General features: G+C 42.8%; 1 protein-coding gene across 9 annotated transcripts in view; it reads left to right on the top strand.

The window, feature by feature from the left end:
- LOC109985958 (ankyrin repeat and SAM domain-containing protein 1A) overlaps window positions 1-25,321 on the top strand; it is a 71,476-nt gene that overhangs the window by 32,450 nt on the left and 13,705 nt on the right. For 7 of the 9 annotated variants that reach the window (XM_065961706.1, XM_065961704.1, XM_065961703.1 and 4 more), the window contains 4 exons: window positions 4,827-5,308; window positions 15,612-15,668; window positions 16,923-16,992; window positions 19,539-19,651. In XM_065961706.1, coding sequence (XP_065817778.1) covers window positions 4,827-5,308; window positions 15,612-15,668; window positions 16,923-16,992; window positions 19,539-19,651 — 722 coding nt within the window. The remainder of the gene's footprint in view (window positions 1-4,826; window positions 5,309-15,611; window positions 15,669-16,922; window positions 16,993-19,538; window positions 19,652-25,321) is intronic. The other 2 variants (XM_065961702.1, XM_065961705.1) reach the window with 2 other exon arrangements.

Raw genomic sequence — 25,321 nt, 5'->3', positions numbered from 1 at the left:
ATTCATTCCTCTGCCGATATGAAACAGAATTCTTAATCAGATTGTGACATTCATATCTCGGACTCATATCCCGCCTACAGCTGGATCCACTACGTCATCCAGTCAGGAACAGAGCAGAGGTAAGGAGAATGGCCTCTGGGATTTTTCTGACACATATAAATATCTTCATTGAATCATTATTTTCTGCAGCATGGTTACATAATGAACGGTGCAGGCGTGCATGACAGACCAGCTGATTTGATGGTGGTGTTTACAGGAGGATACGACTATTTTTGCATTAGGGTGCTCATTGGATTCTTATTTTAATGTTGATGTAAGAGTGTTTGAAGTAATTTTCTCCCAGAGAATTTATTGACGACCCCTGCCACAACATCTACATAAAATATTTAATCTTGATGGAACAGATATGTGAAAATGAGGAACCTTAAAACTCCTGTGAGGAGTTTTTAACTGGTTGTGAAATAGACTGAAATTAATATAGATGCCTCTTTATACGATCTATGAGAGCAAACAAGACCATCTACTTAAAGCAATAATCTCATATTTTATGTCTGAAACTACTGCTGCAGGGTAGATGTCAGACACGGGGAGTGAGATTTATTTTGTTGAAAAACATTTTTTTTTTTTACACATGAACAGGACAAAATCAGCAAAGAGATAAAAGGGACAGCTTTGTCCACAGGGGGCGCCAAAATCGACTCAAACTGAAGATTCCGGACACGAGCTTTAAAGGGGATTTTCATATCAATTTGATTTTGAGTCATTTTTAAGTTAATGTAGTCAAATTAAGCAATGTATTCCTCAGTTTTGCTTCACTGACTGATGAAGCAGAGTTCTCTTACTCACTAAGCCTTGTCAGCAGTGCCTACATATACCAGAATGCATTGAATTGAAAGTACCATGGCAATGATATTTTTAGGATGCTATTGCTGTATGTGGCATAGTTTGTGAGAATTAAAATCCCAGCTGAAAGAGTCTTTGTTTCAGGCCACCAACTACATCAAATAATGGTGCTCGTAGTTTTTAACATTTTAAACCTAACTCTGATTGAAGGAGATGAGGTTGAAAAATTGGCAAAGAATCCCTTTAATGCAATTAGGCAGGAGCATTATGCAGTCAGAAAATGGGACTTGATTGAATTTCTTTTTGAAAAGTATCTGATGATGACAAAATTGGACACGTTTTCTAGCATTAAGTAATTCATGAACAAATTGTTTTAAAGACAAGAATTGAATTGAGGGGCTGCCAGTGGCCTAGTGGCCTAGTGGTTAGTGCACGTGCCCCATGTAAGGAGACTATAGTCTTTCAAGCGGGCGGCCCTGGTCTCTACTCTCTCTCTTTCCTTGGTTTCTGACTCTATTCACTGTCTTTTCTCTAAAATAAAAGCTTAAAACGCCCATAAAGAAATATAAAAAAAATAAAAATAAATTAAATTGCAATTTCATAAGAAAATAGACCTCATTGTCTTGATTTTACAAGAGATTTGAAGATTAACTTTTAAATATTAAACATGATGATAAGTGTTGTGCAGAAGCAGCAATGTTTTTGTCGAGCCTGTTATGCCACATACCTCAAGAATCAGAGACTGTTTTTAAAGGCTGGTGTTTTGGTGGAGTCAGGGCGTAGGGAGCCCTTCATTTCTTCACATCCTCCCCAGTTACTCTTAAATAATACTCTCTTTTCCCTATTTGAAAACCACAGAAACCACAAGTTTGTTTTATATTTGAAAACCGCTGTGGGAATTTTCTTCTCTTTTCTGACTCACTTGGCTCATCAGAAAGTCTTGGTTCCTACTTTTTAAGTTTAACAAAAAAAAAAAAAAAAAAAACCCACACAGCTTCCCCAAAAATAAATGTTTACTTATGCACATGTGGTTATAAATGTTTTCAGTTTTGATTGAGTTGGTTTGAGGTACAATTCCCTCCCCCTCATCAACACTGTGCGGACCTCAGCGCTCTGTGGCAGGTGGGGCAGATATGTGCACGGTCAGCAATTCTGTGGCGTTTATCATCTGTCACAAACACATTGCTGCTCTCAGCAGGAATATAGTGTTTCCCCACAGACTTCCACCTCTGTGTCATGTTTTAAAGAGCCTCCAGTGGAGAAGTAACATCCTCCAATTTGCCACAGATCACAATAGATTCCACACTACACAGCATTATTGATGATGCTAAATATTCTTCTGTGATTTTTAAAGACAAAAATGGCAAATGAGTACTTCTTCCAGCATCTTAAATGTGAGGATTTGCTGCTTTGCTTTGCCATGAATGATCATAAAGGAAGACTCAGACTGCGATCATCTCTTGGGGCGCTGGTGGCACAGTGGTTAGTGCGCGTGCCCCATGTATGGAGGCTGTAGCCCTTCAAGCAGGCGGACTGGGTACAAATCCGACCTTTCCCGCATGTCATTCCCCACTCTCTCTCTCTCCCTGATTGCCGACTCTATCCACTCTCCTATCTCTCCAATAAAGACACAAAAAGCCCCCCCCCCAAAAAAGAAAAATAATAATAATAATAATAAGTCATCCCTTTGGGCTCAAATTGTGTTGGAGCAGTACAAAAACAGCAGAATAAAGAAGAAGATATGCCCGCTAACTTACTCAAATGACACAAAAAGTGTTTTATTCTATCACGTTTCATAGACCTCTGACCTCTCTTTTTGTCGCATTTGAGGAAGTGAGCCGGCCAGGCATTTCTTCTTCTTCCGTCTTAGATTTTATTTTCATATTATAAAAAAGGGAACTAAATACTTAATACTTAATAACTTAGAACTTAATAACAAACCAGCGGTATTTGTTTACCCACATTACTGTAAATGTTCAAATATCAATGCATAGCCTTCAGTTCCTTTTAGACTTCTTGCAGTCATGACCATGTCTTTAAATCTACATTAAAACCAGAGCATGAATCGACTTCAGAGTATGTCGACGTCCGAGTGACAGCCAGCGCCGGCTGCAAAACAAACATGACATCACCTGTTAGACATGGAGATGTCTCTGCCAAATATAATACACATCCCACCTCTGCGGTGACCTCACCCGTCTGTTAGAGCTGCAATAACACCGGATTGTGTCCGGACGCAATTTTTTCCAACATGGAGCTGTGTGGGCAGAGAGGGGGTGGGGGGTGGAGGGGGAGGGGGGTGATGTGGTCTCAGTGAGGGTTAACACTGTGTGAGATTGTTGGAAGCACATTGATGTTCTCATAGGGCGTTCACACTCCTCAGCTGCCAGGAGAGGGTGGGTGTTTGGCTGTGGTCCTGACATATGCGCACAGAACACTCACTCCCCTCCTTGAACACACACAAACACCTACACACACACACACACACACACACACACACACACACACACACACACACACACACACACACACACACACACACACACACACACACACACTTTTTTTTTCCCAGACAATCAAGTGTGGAGCAGCTTGTGAAAAAGGAGTACAGGGCGTTGGTAGGCGTTGCAAATGGCCCCTGAGACGCTTAATGGTGCATTTTGTTGTGTTAGCGAGACAAACTTTTAAGTAGTACTCTCCCTCCTCCTCATGTTTTGTAGATAAGACTCCTTCACAGCCGGCTCCTTTTTTTTGATGTTTTCACTCTTAAAGCAGCGGGTTTGCGAGACAGCAGACCGCGAATCCGTCAACAGAAGCTCTTCTCTTCTCTGAAGGACAAACAAAGTGTTGCACCAGGTCACTACTTTTCCTTGCGGTGTCTCTGTCCCAGTTTCCCTGTCACCAAACACCCTGACCCTGTCACCCGGGCAGAGACAGTCCACACACACGTACACGCCGATCCTCTACACACACACACTCCTTCACCATGTGTCACAGAGCTAATTATCAGGAGTCTGGTTTGCTGGAGGATAGGGTGATTCGAATTTCCATTCCTGAGGCCCCATTAGGGTCTAGAATTAGAAGGCAGCAAAACACAGAGGGCTGCTGGTCACACGGCAGTCAACAACACGCATCCGCACGGTGCAGAAGGGAAGATGCCCGAAAGGACCACACACAGGCTGATGTGAATTTTTTTTCTGGAGACGGTGCGTTGGCGCGGACATCCCGTGGCTGATTTGATTGCAGAAAAGAGGCTTAGGTGGCAGTAATTCCTCCGGGAGAGGGGAGGAGGAGAATCTAATTGTTTTTAATTGCTCTCGCCCGCTTGGTCTCATTAAGGAGTTGTTATTGTTGGAGAAGACAGCTGATGTAAGTTAAACTCCTCTTGGTGGTGTTTTATGTCATTTTTCTTTTCTTTTGGGTGAATACTCTGGTGTGTGTGTGTGTGTGTGTGTGTGTGTGTGTGTGTGTGTGTGTGTGTGTGTGTTGTGGTTGGCGGTAACAGGGATGTGAGTGTTAGTCAGTAGCTTAGGGGGAAACTCTTAATGCTGTGTCATTTCAGTAAGAAAGGGACCCAACAGAGGAGTGGGCCTGTAAGATGAGGCTTGCTCCAAATATGACAAGCTTTAACGCAGTGTTACAAAAGACAGGCGGCGAGGCACCAGCAGAGAGTCGTCAGACGGCTGCAAGCTGGGTTTGGAATTCTGATATTTCTCCGGCCAACATACGCATTCTCCTCGCTCCTTCTCTTCTCTTCTCTTCTCTTCTCTCTCCTTCTTTTTCTCTCCGTCACTTCTGGTAGGAAACAATTGCAGATCTGTTTCTAGGCTTGTGTGGGAGGCTTCTTATTAGCCTCGCTGCAAGGATCCTGCCCCTCAGTCAGAGGTCCACTTTCAAGCGCTAGAAAACTTTTTTTCTTCTTCTTTTTTTCCCCTCCCCAAACTTCTCTCTGACTTTGCTCTGTTTCGCTTCTCGCCCCGCAGATAACTCCCAGCTCAGCGGGGATCAGGGAGCAGGTGTCCCGGAGCAGTTCACGGGCCTCCTGCACGGATCCTCCCCTGTCTTCGACTGCCAGGAGGAGCCCTTAAGGCTTCCAGGTGTCCAGCCAGAATCGAGAAAGCCTGCCAAAGTAAAGGAGGAAAAGGCAAAGACGGGAGCAGCTGCGCCAACACCGAGCCGTCCTAGCATGGCCGCCATCCTGACAGACTGTGATCCAAAAGCGATTTATGCCACTGTGAACAAGGAGCCCAGGGACTCCTCAGGGGCCGGGGCTGCCGTGAGGATGCGTCCTCCTGGAGACCTGAAGCTGGCACGCAGCCTCTCCAAGTCTGACTCAGACCTGCTCGTGTCGCCTCCTAGCGAGGAGGACGGGGGATTGGGAAACCGGAGCGAGTCTGTTTCTAATTGTAGCACCGGCAAGAAGAGGCTGGAGAAGTCTCCATCTTTCACCTCCGAATGGGACGAGGTAAGTGTTTGGGTGTGCGTACCTTTTGGGCGCTTTGAGTCTTTGTTTATACCAGAGCATTACTGTTGCCTACAGTACTGACTAATGTGAAGCGTTTTGACAAGGTCTTTTAATTTGTTTACATACAATAGTTCCTTCAATAATTTTAGTTACATAAGAATGAAGAAAGAAAAGTGTCGGATAGAAATACAACACCAGAACAGAAACTAAGACACACAACAAAGCAGCCTGAGATACAACCACAACACATGTTAAACAAAAATCAATCATGTTTATAAAAAACTCTAGGAAGGAATCATTTAACATCATGTGGAACGTGTTTGTACTGGAGCTCTTTTACAACATTTTTTGAACACAGAATTCGAGCATGACTAAAATGAATACATGATTTATGAGGACATTGTCTAGAATTCCTCTTGTGTCCTCCTGTTTGGGCCGAAGTCAGCTTGTTCTTGTGCTGAAACAACAAAGATGCTCACGTCAACAACTCCAACACGGTGGATGATAAACCTCAGGATCTACAGTAAACATCTCTGTTGACTGTAGTGATGTTTTTGTCCTGAGGGGGACTCGCTGCAATTTGAGCTCGACAATCGTTTGTATACACAAACCGTCAGCAAAACACGGTCTGTGCGAGAAGATTTAAGGTTCAGTTCTTTTAAGGAATTCATTTTGCAAAATCCACGTGAAAAATTGCACAATCCTGCCCTGTGTTTGTCATAAGCATGGATTTTCATAGCTAAATATATCCCTCCATTCAGTACTTTAATGCTTTGTCTGGGATGTAGATGAAGAAAAAAAAAAAAAAAAAAAAGCTAAGCAGAGCCACGGAGAGAAGAGATTAAACAGGACAAGAAGACGGGGGATAAAACAGCTGAGAAGCCGAGGAAGTAAGACAAGAGAGGGAGATTTAGAAATGGAGATTCAGACGAGACGCACAAGCTGCAGATCCGTCTCACTTCAATATCGTCTTGTTCTTTTGCAAAGGCATGGGAACTAACCTGAGTCTGTCTTAAAAAAAAAAAAAACAACATATCGTACACACAAAACATAAGTCAGTGAATAAGTACAGATTTTATTACAGGGAAAATATCAGTTTTTTTTGTTTTGTTTGACTCTGCTGCTTGAAAACCACAAGAAACAATCAAATAGCTAAATCAGCATATTTTCTACCACTGTATTAGTTTAATGGGCCGTGAGATTAGAGGACAGATAACAATGAATGAGCAGAGGTATATAGAGTTGTGCCCTCCCTACATTATCCTATAACAATCCTCTTACTGTGAGCAGGATTAATGATGTCCTCCAAGCTTCTCGATGAGTATCTTAGCATGTTTGCCCTTTGCATTTTTAGCATTCTGCTCTGTTACATGCTGCCCTACGACTGTTACAGCTCTCCTACGCTGCAGTGAATTCCAGTAGTCCATGAGAGATGACTTACATTTATGATGCCGGATCGAGCGAATCATGGGCTCAGATAAGCCCTCTGTGCTAATGCCCTCCCTCCACAGTGGGGAGGAGATCGTGTTGCAAGCCCCGTGTTCCTTTACATGATGGCCATCACAACAGCTACAGTGAGCCGAGATATCCGTGGCTTTCAGGTCGATAACTTGGCTGCTTTGGGCCAGCGGTTTGTATTTGGGATGGTCAGAATCGAACACTTCTTCGATCACCTCAGTAACCTCTCCGGTATGATTTGTGGACGTAGTGATCCAGAAATTCAATACATCTCTATGTGACTTTGATGGTTGATGGTTGTGGGTGAGCTCAGTGGATACTAATCTGGGGGATACTGAGATTTTCCAGCTTTTAAGCCCCCTTTTTCCCCAACTTGAGCGATGTTTGAGACTAAAACAACATGCACTTAAATAATGTGATACAGTTGCAGCATTTTGTATCGCTGTATAATGTCAATGACCTCCTTCGTTTTCTTGTCTCAACTATGAAACTGTAACGTGATTATTATTATTTTTGTTTTTTAAAGTTATTTTTGGGGCCTTTTCGCCTTTTTATTGGACAGGACAGCTGAAGAGTACGGGGAGGGGGGGGGTGGGTGACATGCAGCAATGGGCCGAGATCGGATTCAAAACCCACTGCGTCTGCGACGAGGACTACAAAGTCTGTAAATAGGGCGCACGACATAAACACAAAGGCTAACATAAAGGCTATGGGTGCTCCCGACTTGATTATTTTTAAAAAACATAACCGATATTAGAATTTATGTTTTTTAGGTTTGGACAGAAATAATTCACAGGTCACTGATGTGAAAGCTGATACACTTCAAAACTTCTCAAGGTAACGATTAGAACACAAATCAGGATAACTTGAAAAGAAGTGAACTGGCCAAATTAGAGGTTGACAGCGGAATAAAAGAATGTAAGGAATGCTGTATCGTGATCGTTATGGTGGGCCATGTACCCCCTATCATGTCATTTTGTGATCTACCCTGATCCCCCCCCCCCCCTTTATATCCACCAATATATTTGATTAGCATTTGTTTAGCTATGTTGCTCTGCAGACAGTTCTGGGAGCATTTTGAACTTTGGAGTGGAGCACACTCTGTTGGACAGCTGTCACCTTGTTAATGCTTTCTGCTTCATGAATTCAGTAAAAAAAAGAAGTTTAATATCGATCCCATATCGGCACCATTAATATCGGTCAGGCTCTAATATTTATATCGATGTGGTGCAGTCATAAAACTATGCCAGCTGTTGTGTTGACGTCCTTGCAGTTGTGAGCTCACTGATAACAGCCAGCCAACAGCAAGGACGCTGCTGTGGAGGTGAAGGTCTCTATGAGGACCCGTTTATGTTTGACAGCAGATCGACCTGCTGTTTGTTCCGTCTGGAAGTAATCCCCGTCAACACTCACACGGAGAGGGTGCCAGTACACTTACGGAGGCTCGTCAGAGTTTAAAACACTTCTCCAGCCTGAAGCCAAATCACACACCTCGGCAGAATGACTCACTCACTCTCTTGTGGATACAGTCGGTGTAACCTTGTCTTTGGAATTTTATAGCTGTGAGCATTCACAAGTACAAAGAAGGGTTTTCGACCTTGATCTGCTTCAGCATGTTCAGACTGTGAGAAACATCAACAACTTAACTTTAGTTCATTGTTTGTTCGAAGTCTGCCGAGGAGACACCGACTGGTAATTGAAGGTAGTGTTTGACTACAGAATGATAATAACTGGCCTCCTCTGTATGCAGTCACTCAGTTCCATTATTGTGTCAGATTCAAAACGATACCACACACTGTCTCACTCTGAAGTTTGACGTGACGGTGTAGTTATCTGCCTCAGACTTTAAATGACTAATAATAGTCACAGACATACAACTTCAACAGTTTCATCTACTCTGTATAAGTCTGGTAAACGAGATTCAACCATCAATCATAGACATGCATACTTTTAGATCTTCAGTCATCTATAACTCTATGATAGTATTATTTATTCTTCAGTCAAAGTGATTGCCCAAATCTGGATCTTTGAAGCCCATAATGATATACTGTATATTGGCAATAAAAAAAAAATCTTTATTAGTTATTATTTTATTTTTTTACTTGAAGATGGGATGAAAACATTCTTTATACATATCCTGTATTTTATTCATTTTGTCAGAGGTATGTACCAAAGTGGGTTATTTTACAGTGAAAACTAAAATCAACTTGTCAGTGCTCCCTGCTGGACAAACAATGAAATAAGAAGAGTGTCTCCTTCATTTTTGAATCCAGTGGAGCATTTCTAAATATCAATCAATCAATCTTTATTTGTATATCGCCAATTCATAACAAGTGTTATCTCGGGACACTTTACAAAAACGCAGGTAAAAGACCTTACTTGTTGCTATATTACAAAGACTCAGCTTAATCCATCATGAGCCTTAGCAAAATTCATTTGACTCCTTCTACCAGACATGATCTAAAGAAAGTTCTGGAGTACACAAATCACTGAAGGCAAATTTAGTTGAAACATGCTGACGCACTAATATTTTCTTTTTTAGCCTCGTCTGTCTAGTTATAACACAATTGTGACAAATACCAACCCAAAATGTACCAAAACAAAAAGGGAAAGCTTATTTTAATGTGATCCAACACTAACTGCTCATCTTAAAGGTTAAAAAGCACAAAATATTCACTTATAATGGTCGAGAAGCAGAAAAAAAGTGTCTGACACCCCTCCTGGGATATAGTCGTCCCTCTGCTGCAGAACAGTTTGCTAGAGTTTGGGAACATTTGAAGTTATTGAATCTTTTAATTCCCCTTTCAGACTCGGTGGTCACAGGCAGGGCACTGTGCAGTCTCATTATCCAGTTTTAAAGAACAGTCCTCACCTCCTCTGACTGTATCTGGGGGATGGAGCCTTTAGGAGTGTGACAGGACTAACACAGCAGCAGCAGCAGCAGCAGGATGATGATGTTTTCTTGGTTAGAGGTAGTCTCTGCTCATCCATGAAGCCCTCTGCAGCCACTTACAATCCTCTGTTGGCTTGCCTGTGGTGTTTCTGCACAGATGAACTGATTAGGTTGAGAATTGATCTGGTTGTGAAAGGAGAAAAAAAAAAACGGCTTAAGAGGAGGAGGAGGAAACAGAAGGTACAACTGTCCTCCTGCGCAAACATGCCCTCCCATGTGGCGGGAGCACAGGTTGAATTATTGGCTCTTCCAAAAAGATTCACTTCAGGCTCATTTACTGTATGCACAACTACAGTATGTGTTAGTGAGTGAACTTCAAGTTCATCTAAATGCCTCCAAGCTTATTTAAAATCTGAAAGTAGGCTCCTGGCAAAGAGCATCACAATGCATCCTTAATTATTCATTCATCACATGGGAGTGGATTTTTATTTACTCTCCACTCTGTCGGCCTCAGAAGGAAATTGTTTTGGATAATAACACTAGCATCCATCTGACCTTGAAAATGTATTATTTCTCTCAGGATGTCTGAACAGAGTAAAACATGTTTCTCCCTCGGAGGAGCCTCTCATGCATGTGCAGGTTTCTCATCATGCACCGAGTCAAACTGTGTGTATGGACTATATTTGTGTGTGAAGCCAGCCGCCTTCACACACGGCAGCTTGAATAAATCCATAATTTATAAGCTGCAATATACAAAATGTAAGCTCCACTGCAGGTTGCAGTGAGCGCTCCATGTTTCACATTGCAATGATCATATAACTTAGATTCTTTCCGTCCAAATCAGATGAGGATTTCTATTTCATCTGATAGAAATGATGTGTTTATTTGAAGCTGTTACTGGCCTCCCTTACGGGAATCCTCAAGCTGTTATTGCTATTGAAAAGCAACTTCTTTTGTCCAATTTAGCAAGCCTTAGTTAATGTTAATGAACTCAGAGTCTCATTTCTTCTCACTTGAATAGTGATTCAGATGCTGGAGAGTTCTGCGCTCAAAGCAACGACCCCAACAACAAAAAAGAAGCCCTGAATCTTTCTTCTCCCCCTTTTCCTTTCAGCGAATAAAGCCTGCACTTGCTTGAAATGGAAATATTCACACTGTCGATGTAAAGTGCATAACAAATGAGCGGAGTGTGTGGGCAAAGTAGTTAAAGTTTGATTGGGCGTAACCCAGGCTGCACTCTCTTTAATGATGTCGGGAGTGTCTGCTGAAAACTGAACACTCCCTGCTCTATTCACTCTCCCTCTGCTTTCTCCATCTACAGTGTTTTTTTTCTTTTTTTTTGATGCTGCTCTTTCTGAGAGGCTGTGGCGGCCATCTTTGCAGGTCACATCTACTGATATGTGTGTGACAGCACTTTGGCAAGAGGTCCCAGGACATTACCGAAACCACCCCCTAACGCACACGAACCCCTTTTTAAAAAAAAAACATCTTTTTGTAAGCTGCTTCACTAAATATTCCCACACACCCTCGTCCCTGTCTCCCTCCATCGACCCCCCCCGACCCTTCTCCTTTTCTTCATATGAGCTACACACATCCTTGGATACTCTGCTCCTTGTTTCAAGACAAGGAGATTTGACTTGCATGAGGTCTTGGCCTATGCATCTCTCCATTTAAGGCGCTCCGACCGGGGTTGTGTGTCTGTGTGTGTGTGTGTTTTGTGCTCTACGTGCCGGGGTGTGTGCTGGTGTGTAAAGCGCATGCTAATGCAAGATCCGTCGTGGTCCTTGGGATCAGACTGAAGATGACAATCCGGGGGGCTCATTGTGTGGGCCAGCAGTGCACTGAGCTCTACAGATGGGAGGTGGAGGAGGAGTAGGAGGAGTAGGAGGAGAGAGAGCAGACAGAAGGAGAGGGCCGCCATCCTCAGCCTCATTTCACTTTTAACTTGGTTTTCGATTCGCACTGCGCAGATCCGGTAGCCACTATGAAACCAGCTTTTGTGAGTATTGATTCCCTTCCAGGCAGCGGCTCCACTGGAGGCTCATTAATCTTTTCTACCTGCCTTGAGTGGATTGAATGGGAAAATAATTGAAGCTTTCTAGAATTTCTGTGGCTATTCTCTTTCATGTAAAGCCTGTTTGATGATTGAAGTTTGTTGCTTTATTTGCTAAATACAGCACAATAGAGTGGGGGAGAAAGCTCAAGCTTCTTTCTCTCTTTACGGTCTACTTTTTGAGTATTTTCTTTAAAAACGTAATCCTCTGTGGTATTTCAAACTCTACGGGCAATTCATGCAGCATTTCTTTCTTCTTCTTCTTCTTTTTTTTTGCCTTTTTGTATTTGCTCTCCTCGTGGATTTGGAGTAGCTTTTATTTTCTGTGAGGAGAAAAAGTGGCCTAGCATTTTTTTTTTGTTTTTTTGTTACGGAGAAGTCTCATGTCTTTGACCTGCTGAGATCAAACCGAAATGTGGGTGTGTGTCACGGCCCGATGCAAGCAGCAGGGGAAATCTATTCTCTAATCCCAACAAGGAGAAACACAGGGGAAAGCCACAGGAGGCTGGAACATGCAGCCACTACTTAATGTTCCTCTGGTTTAGCCATTGGAGATAAGAGTTGTCCTTTCGGCAAAGGAACTCAACTTATGGAAGAAAAACACACATTTCTACGCCTTTATGGGGATGAATGTGCAAAGTTTTGAAGTTGCATTGAAGCCTGCACTGTTCCTTAAAAAAAACAAGCTTGACATTGGGCTATTTCAGGAGGATGTTGATGGAGCTGCTGACAGTGCTTTGTCCCACTTTAGCATTGAGATGTTGGCACCCGCTTTGGCCGATGGTGTGCTTGTGTCCCCCTTGCTGCCATTCACTCGTCCACAGTTTTCATCCAAGCCTTGTTTTGGTGCCAGCTTGCCCATTTGAGGCCGGTGGTCTGGGCACGCTCTCTCTGCAGGAACCTTTTGTTTCGCCCTCTACAAGCTGCGCCAGGCGTCCTTTAGCTCTCCCACCACAACCCTCTTTTCAAAATCTGTATTGTTAGAGATTCTCCAGGCGGACAATCAAAGAACACTTTCTGTAAAGTGGCAGTCAAGTTTTTTTTCTGCCCAGTCGTCCTGGAGCTGGTGTCCTGCTGTGAGAAGCACGATAAATGGGCTCATGTTTTTTTAATCTCAGCCTGACCATCTCTCATCACTGCTAGCTCTTCAGCTGTTGACCTCCACCTTCACCGCTGGCTTCTGACCCCTCCTCATTGTATCTCCTCTCTCATAGCGAGTTCCTATCACAATGGACGCCTCTCCATTTCAGTTCTCTGTATTGATTCCATCCTGCTGCACACAAACACATTCCTCTCTTTCTTAGTCCTCAACCATGAAATTCAGAGGCTCTCTGTTGTTGTGGATGAGTTTTACCTTGAGGAAATCGCTGGGTCCTGTCCCCTGATAAGGATATATTTACTCCAACACTATATCACACCTGCCTTTCACGGTAGCTGCTTCTAATTCTCATTGGAGCGGCTAGTATTCCCTTTTCCATTATAGTGGACAAGTGAAGCTGATACACCTAGACTGAATGCAGCTGTGTGAGTTTTTGTCCTGGTATCATTTTGCATACTTGCATTGACTTTAAACAGGCTTTCCTTTAGAGTGTGTGTGTGTGTGTGTGTGTTATCACGGTTATTTATTTACTATGTATACACTGCAGTTTGAGGCTTTCAGGACGGTTCCCAAAGGTTGCAGAATCTGCAATCAGAGGACAGATTAACCATCTCTGCGTTAATGGTTGTAAGAACATCGGCATGACTCGTCTCCTGAGAGCTAAAGAAATAACTTGGCTGCTGAATTACTCGTCAGATGGAGATCCCAGCTCCTTATTGTCCCCTTTCTGGACCGTAATCCTCCCTTCAGCACAGACCTTGGCCTCTTTATGAGGCAGTAGCACTGCCCTGTCCTCATTATCACAGAGCTACAGTGTGTCTGATTTTACATATTGGACCCCTGATTAATACTGATATTAATCTGCAGCTCACTAATTGGCTCTATCCTGCTTAAGGCATAATAATTTAGGCCATAATGACAGCAACATAAACAGAACATGCTGAGCTTTTGTTATAAAGTCAAAGCAGAGAAAAGAGATGCCTAGCATTACGAACTTGCAGTAACTAGAAGAAGCTGCAGCTTTAAAAAATAAAAGATCTTACACATCTCTCCTACAACTAGGTAGTAAAAGTATAGAAAGCTCTCAAAATGCAGACGATACCATCTGCTCAGCACCAAAAAGCAGCTAGCAGCTATTAGCAGCTAGCTAGAAAAGGTAGTGAAGCACTTTTCACCTACAGAGACATATCGTTCTAGACTTGATTATAAAACATACACGAATCAGCTAGCAATAAACACGACGCCAAATGAAATGGTACTGATGTTTCGTAACTGTTGGTTGTGGAAATAAGCTAACAATTTAGCTAATCTGGTCTATGTTGTGTTTACAGTTTGTTTCTGGGGCGAAACAATCTGTTACGGTTTGTAAAAAGCAAAAGGTAGACATTTTGTGCTTTCACTTTCATGTCTGTACGTTAATTATGAACCTTCCTATGCTAGCTGGTTTCCCATAATATCTAGGGTTAGGGTTAGTTTTTGTGTTAAGCATAGCTAACGTACCAGGTAGAAGAGTTGAATCATCTTGTCATCTGAAATATATCGAAAGATTTAAGATTTAAAACTTGTAACCTCTTACACCAGGTCCCAAATTAGGCCAACACTCATTCAGCGTTATCCTTTATTAATGCAACGTTTAAGTCCAGCCCTCCCTCCGTCATCCAACTGTTTATCCTACTTCTGCCTGGTTTTATAAACTGACATTTTCCACTTAATACTACCAGATTCCAAACTTTTGATGTGATTACAGAACTCTAAGACAACATTTTTGACACACCTCTTCCAAATATATTAGAGTTTGTTTTCTGTTTGTATAAATCCAGTTCTGTTATCCCTTAAGTACAAGAAAACCCCTGACGCATGCAAAGACTTTCTCGTATACACTCCCAACTGTTTTTGCTGACTCATCCAGGTCTTTGCTCAGGTAGCAAAAAAAACGCTGCCAATTTCACCATCAACTTTCCTGTGTAATGGCTGATATAGAGAACATGTGGCGCTGGTAGACTGAGGTTATTTGTCAAGCTCTTGTGACTAATCTACCATCTGGTCAATATGCAGTGTTTTAATCAACAGTTCACATTGGGCAGATGGATCACTAAAATAATGTCATCATGATGCTACATTTCTTCTCGCACCTTTCCTTCCTTGGATAGAATTTAGATTTTTTTTTTCCCCTCAGGCGTCCTGAGGATGAACAGAGAAGTCTATAACAATGATGTTTTTTACTTACTGCAGTTTGTAGTATCAGGCTCTCAGGCTCTCTCATAGCCGATGGATTTTTTTCCCCCTTTTTATTTACAGTTGTCAAGATTCAGATCCACTTTTTTAGAGAATTGACACGGCGACCCTTTTTTTGTAATGTCAAGCTTAGAGTGTAAAGCTCAAATAACACTCATAACATCATAATGTGTTTCAGAGTTTAAGTTGTATAAACACAAAATCTAACAAATCAAATCTTTTGGTTGAACAAATGTACAACATTTTTCTTTTCTGCTTCTTTATTAGAAAGTAGCTTAAAGGTTTAAAACCTGGTAGAACATGAGGCAGTATATCATCAGACAAAGGTAACATTAGCTCTCGGCCATCTTCTAGTATCTTTTAGTATCTTTTGTCTTTTCAGTTGCTGATCAATAGAGGAATTCTGATTAGATAATGATTTGTCACAGCAGTGCAGCATTTTCCATTATGAGTACTCAGTGTGACGTTAGAGGAAAGAGCTTCTTTAAACATGATAAACAGCTGACACAGTGTACCTAGGTACGTGGAAAGAAGTCAAAACAAAAAACCTTGAATCTTCTTTTAGCAGAAACCGACGCCTTCTTCCCCAACAAAACAACGAAGATCTAAGTCCGTTGACAGCGTAAGACGTCCACCTTCATTTAAACATCTCCTGATCCTTTTGGGGGTTTGGCTCTGTCCTGTAGACGGGATCCTTTCAGGTTTCCTAAGACCCTTTTGAAATGATATAATCTCAGTGATTATTCATTTCTTCCTCTAAGCAGGGTCTAAAAGCTTTCATTTACTTTGATTCAGTCTGACAGCAGCTCAGTTAAATGGATGCATCCTTCTTGAAAGTTAGATTTCCGTCTCTGCTCCTCTGACTGACATTTCTTTTCCACTTACAAACCATGTAACTGCTAAAGATCCACTCACAGACTGATGATGAGAACCTAACAAATCAGTCTCCTGAAGGCACTTTATTGCCTTATATAATTATATTTATAGGGATATACAACCTGTCTGGGGGCTTAAGAGCTTTTGGAATTTGACATTTAGAGAAAACGCTCTATCTATGGGCAAGACAATAACTTTTAGATAAAACATTAGCAAAAAGGCCCCAAAGAGATAGAGCCGGAGTGACTTTACCGGACAAGTGTGACACAACACTCTCTGTTTTCATTTTTCTTTTCATAATAACCAAGCTTACTGGATTGTTCCAAAGATGCGGTTAGATTTCATAGTGCTGTGATTGGTCAAATAATTGCAGCACAATGAAATTACATTATTCTGACCGCACGTGTCAATATGTGTACGACACATGGGTAATAGTGACTGTGCTAGGAGACATCAACCCGCCAGCGAACGCATGCAATTATGTAGAGATGCATGAAATAATTGCATGAAACATGGGGAAGTTGCGCATGTTTTCTGATTGAGTCATTGTTCTTCCTCCTCAGACCTTCTGTGTTTGTTTATCTTGTATGAAACCTCAAGGCAGTGTTACAAGTGTTAGGAAAGAAAACATGGTAGAGATAGTATAACAAGTACAACTTTATGAATAAAGTCTAAATCAGTTTATATTATTTATCTATCTTTACTCCTGGAAAAAAAAGCATTTGAGATATGAAATCAGTCAACTGTTGTGCAGTTCCTTAAAATGCACTTTCATTTTTGTGTCTTCATAAAACTACTGTAACTGTTCTCTCAATAAAGGAACCGTATACTGCCTTTTTTACTTTGGAGGGGTTGGTGTAACACTCGGTTGTTTGTGATCTAAGGTGCAGGGGCATTTCTCTCTCTCTCTGTTGTTTTTTTTTCCTACTGGTGAGAGGTGGAGGCGACTTCTTGCGGCTTCTGCAGGTTCTTATCTCGTTCTTCTGCTCCCCGTCCACAGATCGAGAAGATCATGACGCTGATTGGCGCTGGCATCGATTTCTCCAGAGATCAGCAGTATGCTACACCAGGTATATTCTCCTCATTATCTTTTTATTCTCTTCATTTTTTTGATAAAATTGGATAATCATGCATCACTGTTGGCTAAAAGGTTTAAGAGAAAAAGTACAAACTGTGATTTTTTTGTTGTTGTTGTAGATCTTGGCACTATTTTCCAATATTTTTTCAGATCAGTATTATAATTAACGTCTCCAATGTTGCACTCTTATTTTGAGTTTTAACACCAAGTGACAGAGACACACGTTTGAGACCTCTAGCTTTTGGCTCTGTCTTATAACTTTGTTGTGTTAAGCATTCTGTACCTCCTCTCCTGTTATTCTCTACGCTTGTCAAAAGCCTGTCGTCAGGGTTGATGGATGGCGCCCGGTGACTGTGGCGGCAACTCAAAAAAAAAAAAAGAAAATCAGCTCTCATTATTCAACATTCACCTCCAGTTTACACCCTTGCCTCGTCCACATTCAAATCTGTTTAATGCAGTGAGTTCACTATGCATTCTCACACAGTTTTCTGTCTTTTTCTTTTTTTTGTTCTCGCTCTCTTGTCTGTTATGCCCCGCACTGGAGTGAGCCGTTTAAATATTAACCGCTACGCGTGTCAGGGGATGAGCTCATGTTGCTTTGGTGACTTGTGGAAAGCTGAGCCCACTGCAGTAAAGAAGTTAGAGCTCCAATCTCAGGCTTTCTGCTTGAAGTCTGAATCCACTCCTCTTTATTCTGTACATGTGAGCCATAAAGCTGTCAGGTGATCGTCAATAAAGCTGTCAGGTGATCGTCAAAGGACATCTTTGGACATTTGTTTTTTATATCCCCTCTCTGATTCAGTCCAGTGTTTGCCTCCTTGCGGTGTTAACTGGAGAGCAGCTGATTGGCTCAGTGCCTGCAGTCTCTTCTACTTTTCTCCTCTCAACTGATTGACTTATACATCAGAGTGAGAGGGATGAGGAGGAGGAGGAGGAGGGAGGGTGGAGGAAACCTAACTAGACTGATATACAGAAGCTGTAGAAGCTCATAGCTAAAACGCTCAGAGTAATAAGGGGTGTGAGGTGACGTCTGTAGCAGGCGCTGACAAAGAGCCGCCACCTGCAGTGAGCGAGGGAGAGATGGAGGGAGGGAGGGAGGGAGGGAGGGAGGAGGGAGAAGCATGCAGTGAGGAGAGAGAGAGAGAGAGAGGGGGCAAAGGAGGAGAGAGGCATAGACGGCAGAATTGTGAACAGCCAGGACAATAGAAGGACGCTACCTTTAGCATTTGAGGAATCTGCCAAGAGTGGACTGCTGCTGCTGCTGGACGCATCCCACAGCCTTGTGAGAGACAGTTTCAGCACTTTGTCTGCAGGAGAGTTCATTCAGGGGGACAGATATTATTCAAGTGCTCTTTGAAGCTGCTTGATTGGATGCTTGACTGAATTTTATTTTTCCTTCTTGACACATTTGCAAGCTTCTGGAGTGTCCGAAATGGGACTTTTGACGGGGGAAGCTTTTCTAAAAGAGGATTGCTTTTGGCAGAAAAGATGATGAGCGCACTGCAGGGAGTAAAAAGGCTTTACGATATGTATTTACATATTTCTAGAATGTAATGTTAACATGTCTCTATGTTCTTGTGAGTTGTCAGCTATATTTAATCCTCGACCAGAACAAAAAATATCGGATTCATTGTTCTGTCTCATGAGCAGACACTTGTTCTACTCCGTTAACTTTTTACTGTGACTGAGATGCTGCTTCAGATAGAAATAAACTAAGGGAACCTGGTGTGTAATAACTGTTTCCCACCATGGAAATATTCAGTATGCACTTTGGGAGTATGTTAAAACATACCCGTAATGTTTTTACATGTGGAGTGGAGTAGAGTGTTTGTCCTTGTAGCGGTTAGGCTCCTCTCTGCTCGGCTGCTGACAGCTGTCACTGAAGCTTTTTTCCTCAATCAATCTCAGCTGGTGACAGCGTGTCGCAGGTTCCTGTCTGTCCTGCAGCTTTTCCAACGCCGTCATTCTCAGGCCGGGGTCCGTCTGGGCTGCGCGTGGTGGTGGATGAGAAAGTATGGTCTATCAGTGTTTGGTAATTAACTGTCTCTGGGTTCTTTACTTCAACTTTACAAAGAACTTTGCACTCTGGCAGACACAGGTATACTTCTCTGGACGGTTTCTTCTCCTGTCATGACCTGCTGCTCTCCTCCCTTACTCCTCGAGAAAAGAAGCTGAAAGCTTTTGTTTTTGGACAGAAAATGCTACCTCCTGAAAACCTGCAGATGTTTCTGACTGACTATCACAGCTAGAATCTGTGAAGCTGGTGTCAGACCAGCTCCGACCCCCCTATATTATCTCCTTCACCCCTGATCTCAGGGGTGCCTGAATTCATCTTGGGTGATTGTGGTTCGGCCCCCGCTGCCCTGCGGGAGCTGACGCCCTGTCCACACAGGACACTGTCTCCCTCGCCATCCTGCTGCTGGTGCGCTCGGCTCTGCTGGCCGAGAATGATGTGGCAATGCCACGTCTCCTCCTCAGAGTGCCGCTGCTACCGACTCAAAGGCTTCTCCCTCCTGAAACGTTTCCCCCTGTCGGCAGGTGCTGCGGGCCGGCTGCTGGAACAGCCTGTGGGGGACTGGCTGGAGCACGTGGGGCTTCCTCAGTACGAGAGCAAACTGCTCCTGAATGGTTTCGACGACCTGCACTACATGGTGAGTTCCTCCTTTCTATTTTGTACAAAGTGACTTTAATTGAAGTTAATGCTCTTTGGTTTCCTCACTCTTCTCTTTTTTTTTCGTCTCCTACTTCCCGCTTTTACTCCTACTTAACTCCAGTTTGTGTCTTTGTGCATTAATCCAATTGGCGCCAGCCTCCATTAGCAGTGAGATGATCCCATTAGCTGCTTCTGAGGTTCAATTAGCTGAAATCCTGTAACAATCCTCCCCACTTTATCAGCAGCTACAACATTGAGTTACCGGAACTGTTTATTGTGTGTTGACCCAGCACATGATTAAATATCACCCTTTACATCACACACTTTGCCTTTCCTCTCTTTTTGGTGACACATTCTTAGCCTGAGCATTTCATTGATATTTGCTAGATTCACGAATCCACAGCTCGATACTATGCAGTTTCACCTGAGCTGTCACATATTGTGTTTACAGCCACTTTGATACCATTGGATCCGGTTGGCTGCATGTTGAATCAGGTGTATGTTGCACTCTCAGACAGTCTGTCTCCAGCTCAGACTTACAGTCAGGTGGCACGGCTGCCTGAGAAGCAGCTGATGCTCAGCCAGAGTGGAGGAGCACTAAGTGAGCAATGGGATGCTGTTGCCAAGCCGACACGTTTATAGAGCCCACAATGTGCGACGCCACTATGAGTTGGCTCTGTTGCTCGTGTCAGTAATGAAGACTGATGGAGGAAAAGGACCATAGGACCCAGCTGGTAGGCTGAGCTAGTGGGCAGGGTGGAAATGAAACGGCCACGTCCTTTTGGACCAGGCACATCATTTTTCTTTGACACAATCTGGTTTTCATGTCATCCAAACATCGAGCTTTATGTGATTTTTACCGATCACATATCAGTTTTTAAAGCTGCCAGCTGCTTTCAACACAATCACGTTTGTCCTCATAGGTTCCTATACTCCCAACCCCAAAAGGCCTTACACAACACCAATCATTTAAAATGAGCCGGATTCTGAGTTCTGCTTATACATTTTCAAACCGTACAAAAAAAATCATCTCAAAAGATAGAACCAATATGTGGCTTTGGTTTAGCTCAGTTGTTAGATCAGGCCCCACATGTACAGAGGCCTACAGTCCTCGTTGTACTGGTCATCAGTACATCACCGATAGAACTTTTTGGTTTACTTCAGTCATGTGAAGAAAAATTGCCATGGCCCCCTGGACACCCCCCTCGACACGTCCCTGGGGGACAGCATTTGGATTTCTAAGCTCCACAAGGACCGCATTTTGTCCTTGAGCTGTGACCCTTTTGAAGACATGCATACTATTTACTTCTCTAAATAATTAAAGCTCTTAAGCGAGGACTTTTCAGCTGGTAATAAAGCAAACAAAAATTAATATTGATGCTTTTATTTGACCTCCAAATGCAAACAAGACCAACAGTGAGGAGATTGATGATCATTTTGATGTCTTTATTTTTAATGCCTGTAACCACTGCTGCAGGGTGTCAGACGAAGTGAAACAGCCTTTGTTTACATTCTTTACAGCAAAGAGTGATACATCTGATTAGTTTAAAGAAAGCATGAGGAGATTTGATCAGAAAGCTCGACTTACTCATGTACAGGGCAAGATCAGCAGAGGTACCAGCTACAGTAAACGTCTGCAGCGCTTGAAGTGAAACTTCCCCAATGGGACAATGTTGCATCTCATAGTGTATTACACCGCTTTGTCCACAGGGGGCGCCCCAATCACCACAAACTTCAAATTCCTCACAGGGGCTTTAATTCTAGACGAAGCATACCCCTGCACATTGATCATCAGGAAACCAGAGCTCAAACATGTGACCTCCTGACATGTCTGAAGTGTTTCGCACGCAAACTAAGCCGTGTAGCTGGCAGTGTCATTTTGATTTACAAGACACAATGTCAGACGTGCTCCGTAATTCAGTCCCAAAGTGAAGCCCACGTAAAACCTTACAGGGGGAAGAACATGTTTTTTTTCCGTACGTGCTCTCCAGCAGCAGGTTGTATCTTCAAAGGTGTTTTCATGAGCCGACAGATGTTTTCTGTCTGCTCGGGAAGATAACACGTTGCTCGAGGTGAAAGCAGTGTTTAAAGCTTCAAACACTGCACAGGCTCGGGAATATTTAAATCAAGCGAAACTACTTCAGAAATCGTGACAGGAGTAGGCGCACGCCGAGCCCAACCCCCCCCCCCCCCCCCCCCCCCCCCCCCAGAGAAAAGATCAGAATGAAGTCCACAGTGTAAACATGTGGGAGGTTAACAAATCAAGCTATTCTTCAATCCATATCTTTACATCAACCATGGGTTATTGTCTTTTATAGCAATTCAAAGCTAAAAATGTCACATTGATGAATACTAAAAATAAATCTGTAAAATGTCACGCCCTCATTCTATAGCTGTAGTAGCTGTCTGTGTCAGACTTATTTCAGAATATATCCAATAATAATCTTTAATCTACTCTGCATAATTTGAGAAAAGAGAAATCCTCCACTTACAGTATCTGCCTCCCTCTCTCTCTCCCTCTCTCTCATCCAGCGCCATCAACAGCCATGTTTAACTCCACCATTAAGCCTCTGAAGTTACTCTCAGGGTTTAATCTTCCTGCCGTCTTTTTAGTCTTTCACACTCTTCTTCCTCAGCCCTCAGTCTTCTTCCTTTCAAAGCAGGAAGCTGGTGGAACAAAAAAAAAGAATCTATCTTTAAACACAGCTTAGAGCCCACCTGGCCTCCTGAAGTCTGTGGAGGATTTAGACAAAAAAAAAAAAAAATAAGAAAAAGAGCTGTAGCATTTAAACAGTGTGTCCTTCCCCTCAGTCAGTGTTGACCCTTTTTCTGGTTACACAAATCACAGTTTGGTCTCAATTGGAAAAAGAGAATTACCCTCTGAGTCACCTCGCCTCTGTGAGACTTTTCTAAATGTGTTGGATGTGCTCTGGTGCAGCCGAGTGTTCACAGGAACTGTGATACCAGACAGATCTTTTTTTTTTTTTTTTTCATTTCCCGCTTTGAGGCATAGATTCATTGAGCCATCAAGTGTTCTATATATGTAGTAAAAAAGAATATGAGACGTCCTTAAATATAATTACACAGAGACCATTTTACATGCCTTCATCTCCTCACGTCTTGATTATTACAACAGCCTCATCCCTCGCTTCAACCAGAACTCTGTAAACCAGCTCCGGATTGTACAGAACTCCGCTGCCAGTCTTCTTAACAAGCAACGAGAAAAGTGACCACATAACCCCCAACTTATGCTCTTACTGCTGACCTTTAAGGCTATTCCTGACCTCCCTCCATGTATCATATCTGACCTCCTGGTAACATATGAGTTAGGGCTGGGAAATGAATCCGGTTTACATTTCAAGTATGATTTTGTGGCGCACGACTTGTTGTGCTTGTTTTGTCATTTTGTCAAATGAAATGTAAACCACTTCCCTTTTTTCACTTACTGTGTTTAATAATCGTGATTTCAGTATCAGTGGAAAATATTTGTGATTAGGAATTTTCCATTATGGGGCAGCTCTGCTATGAGCCAGTACACAGCCTGAGATCCCCGGACAAAAGTCTTGAAGGTGTTCCTGAGGCATTTACAGTCAAAGCCCTGAAGCTCTGAAACGAGCTGCCCGAGGAAATCCGGTCAGCAGACTCAGTGACCATTATTAAATCACTTTTTCCTGATTTCACCTGAGTTCATGGACCATCCTGTTGTTGTATTTTACGAGTTCTATTACTTTTCATAAATCATAAATCAAATTTGAAAATTGAGCAATAATGGAGCAGCAAACTGTACCAGTGGCTCTCCGATGAGATCCTTTGAATCTTCTCATGCGCATGAAAACAATCATTTGGAAACAACCGGAGCCAATGAGCAGCAGATCCCTAATGAAACAGTGTTTACTCTGCCATTCAGACCGCTGTGATCTCTGTCTGTCCTGCAGGCTCGCTTTAGAAACGGATCAATAAACAGCACTGATTGTATGGTGTTCAAGCACCGGAGCAGAGGCAAGCCTACCTCTGAAACCAATTAGATGCTTTTTATCGACTCGTGGAGCAAATGTCCTCGTGGAAAAAAAAAGCTCAGAGCGGGCATGCGTTTCTCCAGCGCTCACTGGTACTGACAAGGAATGGCCCGTTGACGCTAAACAGTTCACTTTGTCTACCACAGTCCTGCCTCCTCGCTGCTAAACACCAAGTTAGTTTGTATTCAAGGGAACTGTGTCAAAGTCGGACTTCTGCAGGGACATATTTTGATGTAGCCGGCATTCATGGAGCAGGCTAAAGGAGAACTTAGTGGAGTAGCCTCAGCGCATGTTTACAGCTATAGCATGGCTTTACTCTAAAAGTTTTACAAGACAAAGAGAAATATCAGCAGAGCAGCATCTGTTTGAGCGTCAGCGCTGCATCAGTTTCTCCTTTCTTACAGTATAACCTTCTGTCCTCGTTATTTTTCTCCCATTAAACAAATGCAAAAGTGAGTCAGTGGCACCAAAGCCTGCGGACAGATAAGGAATTCAGTAATGGCTTCATGCATTAGATTGCTAATGGATTAATAGATTTTTCTGTTGTGGGAATGGTGGTGATGTATTAGTCCATTTATCTCCTTGAAAAAACATTTGTGCAGGGATTTAACGAGTTCGTTTGAAGAGCATGTCTGCATTTTCTTTGCACTGTTTCCTGGAAGCCGTTTTTTGTCAGCCTCTTTAGGAGGACAAACTCAGATTTCGGTGCTGTTGGTTGGTTGTCCTTTTAGACGGTGGGGGATAAGTGATCTGTGCCCGAGCTGGAGGGCCCGGTCTGAATTCAGAGTGTTTGAAACCAGAGGGACCGCTGTGACTGTTCTCCGGATCGGGCCGAGGAGAGAGCAGCATTTCAATGAGAGAGCAGGAGGACAGAGGAGATGGATGGGCCACACAAGCACAGACACAAAGCCACTATACCTCACACTAATCCAGATGTATTCTTTTCTCCCGTGTTGTGCTGAAGTAAGCTTTCTTTCCCAACCGATGCATTCTCACTTTTTGGACCTGCTGAGCCGGTGATGAGGAAGAAGTCGTACCACATTTCCCCACAGAGTTGTCACGCCATGTTTCTCAAGTTTTTTTTATGTTTTCTCAGACTTTGTGTGGCTAATCAGGAAGCAGCAGTTGTAAATTTGGTATTTATGCTGCAGGTGATGGATTATTTATTGACTCTGGCTGACTACCATTCAAGGACTCGTAGCCCTTTTCCTTTTTTTGCTTCATGAGGGTTCAAATGTGAAATCTTGGCATTCAAGTTCATGCAGCAGAATGTCATCAATTTCTATAAACCGTTTTCTAATAATGGAAACACATTGCAGCAGACTTTCATCAAAGATGGCTGCCAACAACCTGGACACTTGTCCAAACTTTGAATCAATGGCTGATAAATGATGTTGTGCAAAACAGAGTATATTGAACAAGAAACATTATGATTGGATGTTGGGACTAGCCGCCTAGCCACCTACCTGACTGCTTCATCACCTCTTATATTGCTCTGATTGGTTTCAGCTCCTAGTGACACTTTAATGAAACCCTTTAAATGTGAAAATGTACTGAGAGGTTGTTGTTGTAATCACATGTGCAGGTTAGTGTAACAAATTCTTCCCGTCTTCCCACCTCTGACTGTACTGTATGCCTCAGGACTTTATTGA

The sequence above is a fragment of the Labrus bergylta genome, chromosome 12, assembly GCF_963930695.1.
Source record: "Labrus bergylta chromosome 12, fLabBer1.1, whole genome shotgun sequence".
NCBI classification, from domain to species: domain Eukaryota; kingdom Metazoa; phylum Chordata; class Actinopteri; order Labriformes; family Labridae; genus Labrus; species Labrus bergylta.
Note: the sequence above shows the minus strand (reverse complement) of the source record. Positions and strands in the feature narration are given on the sequence as shown.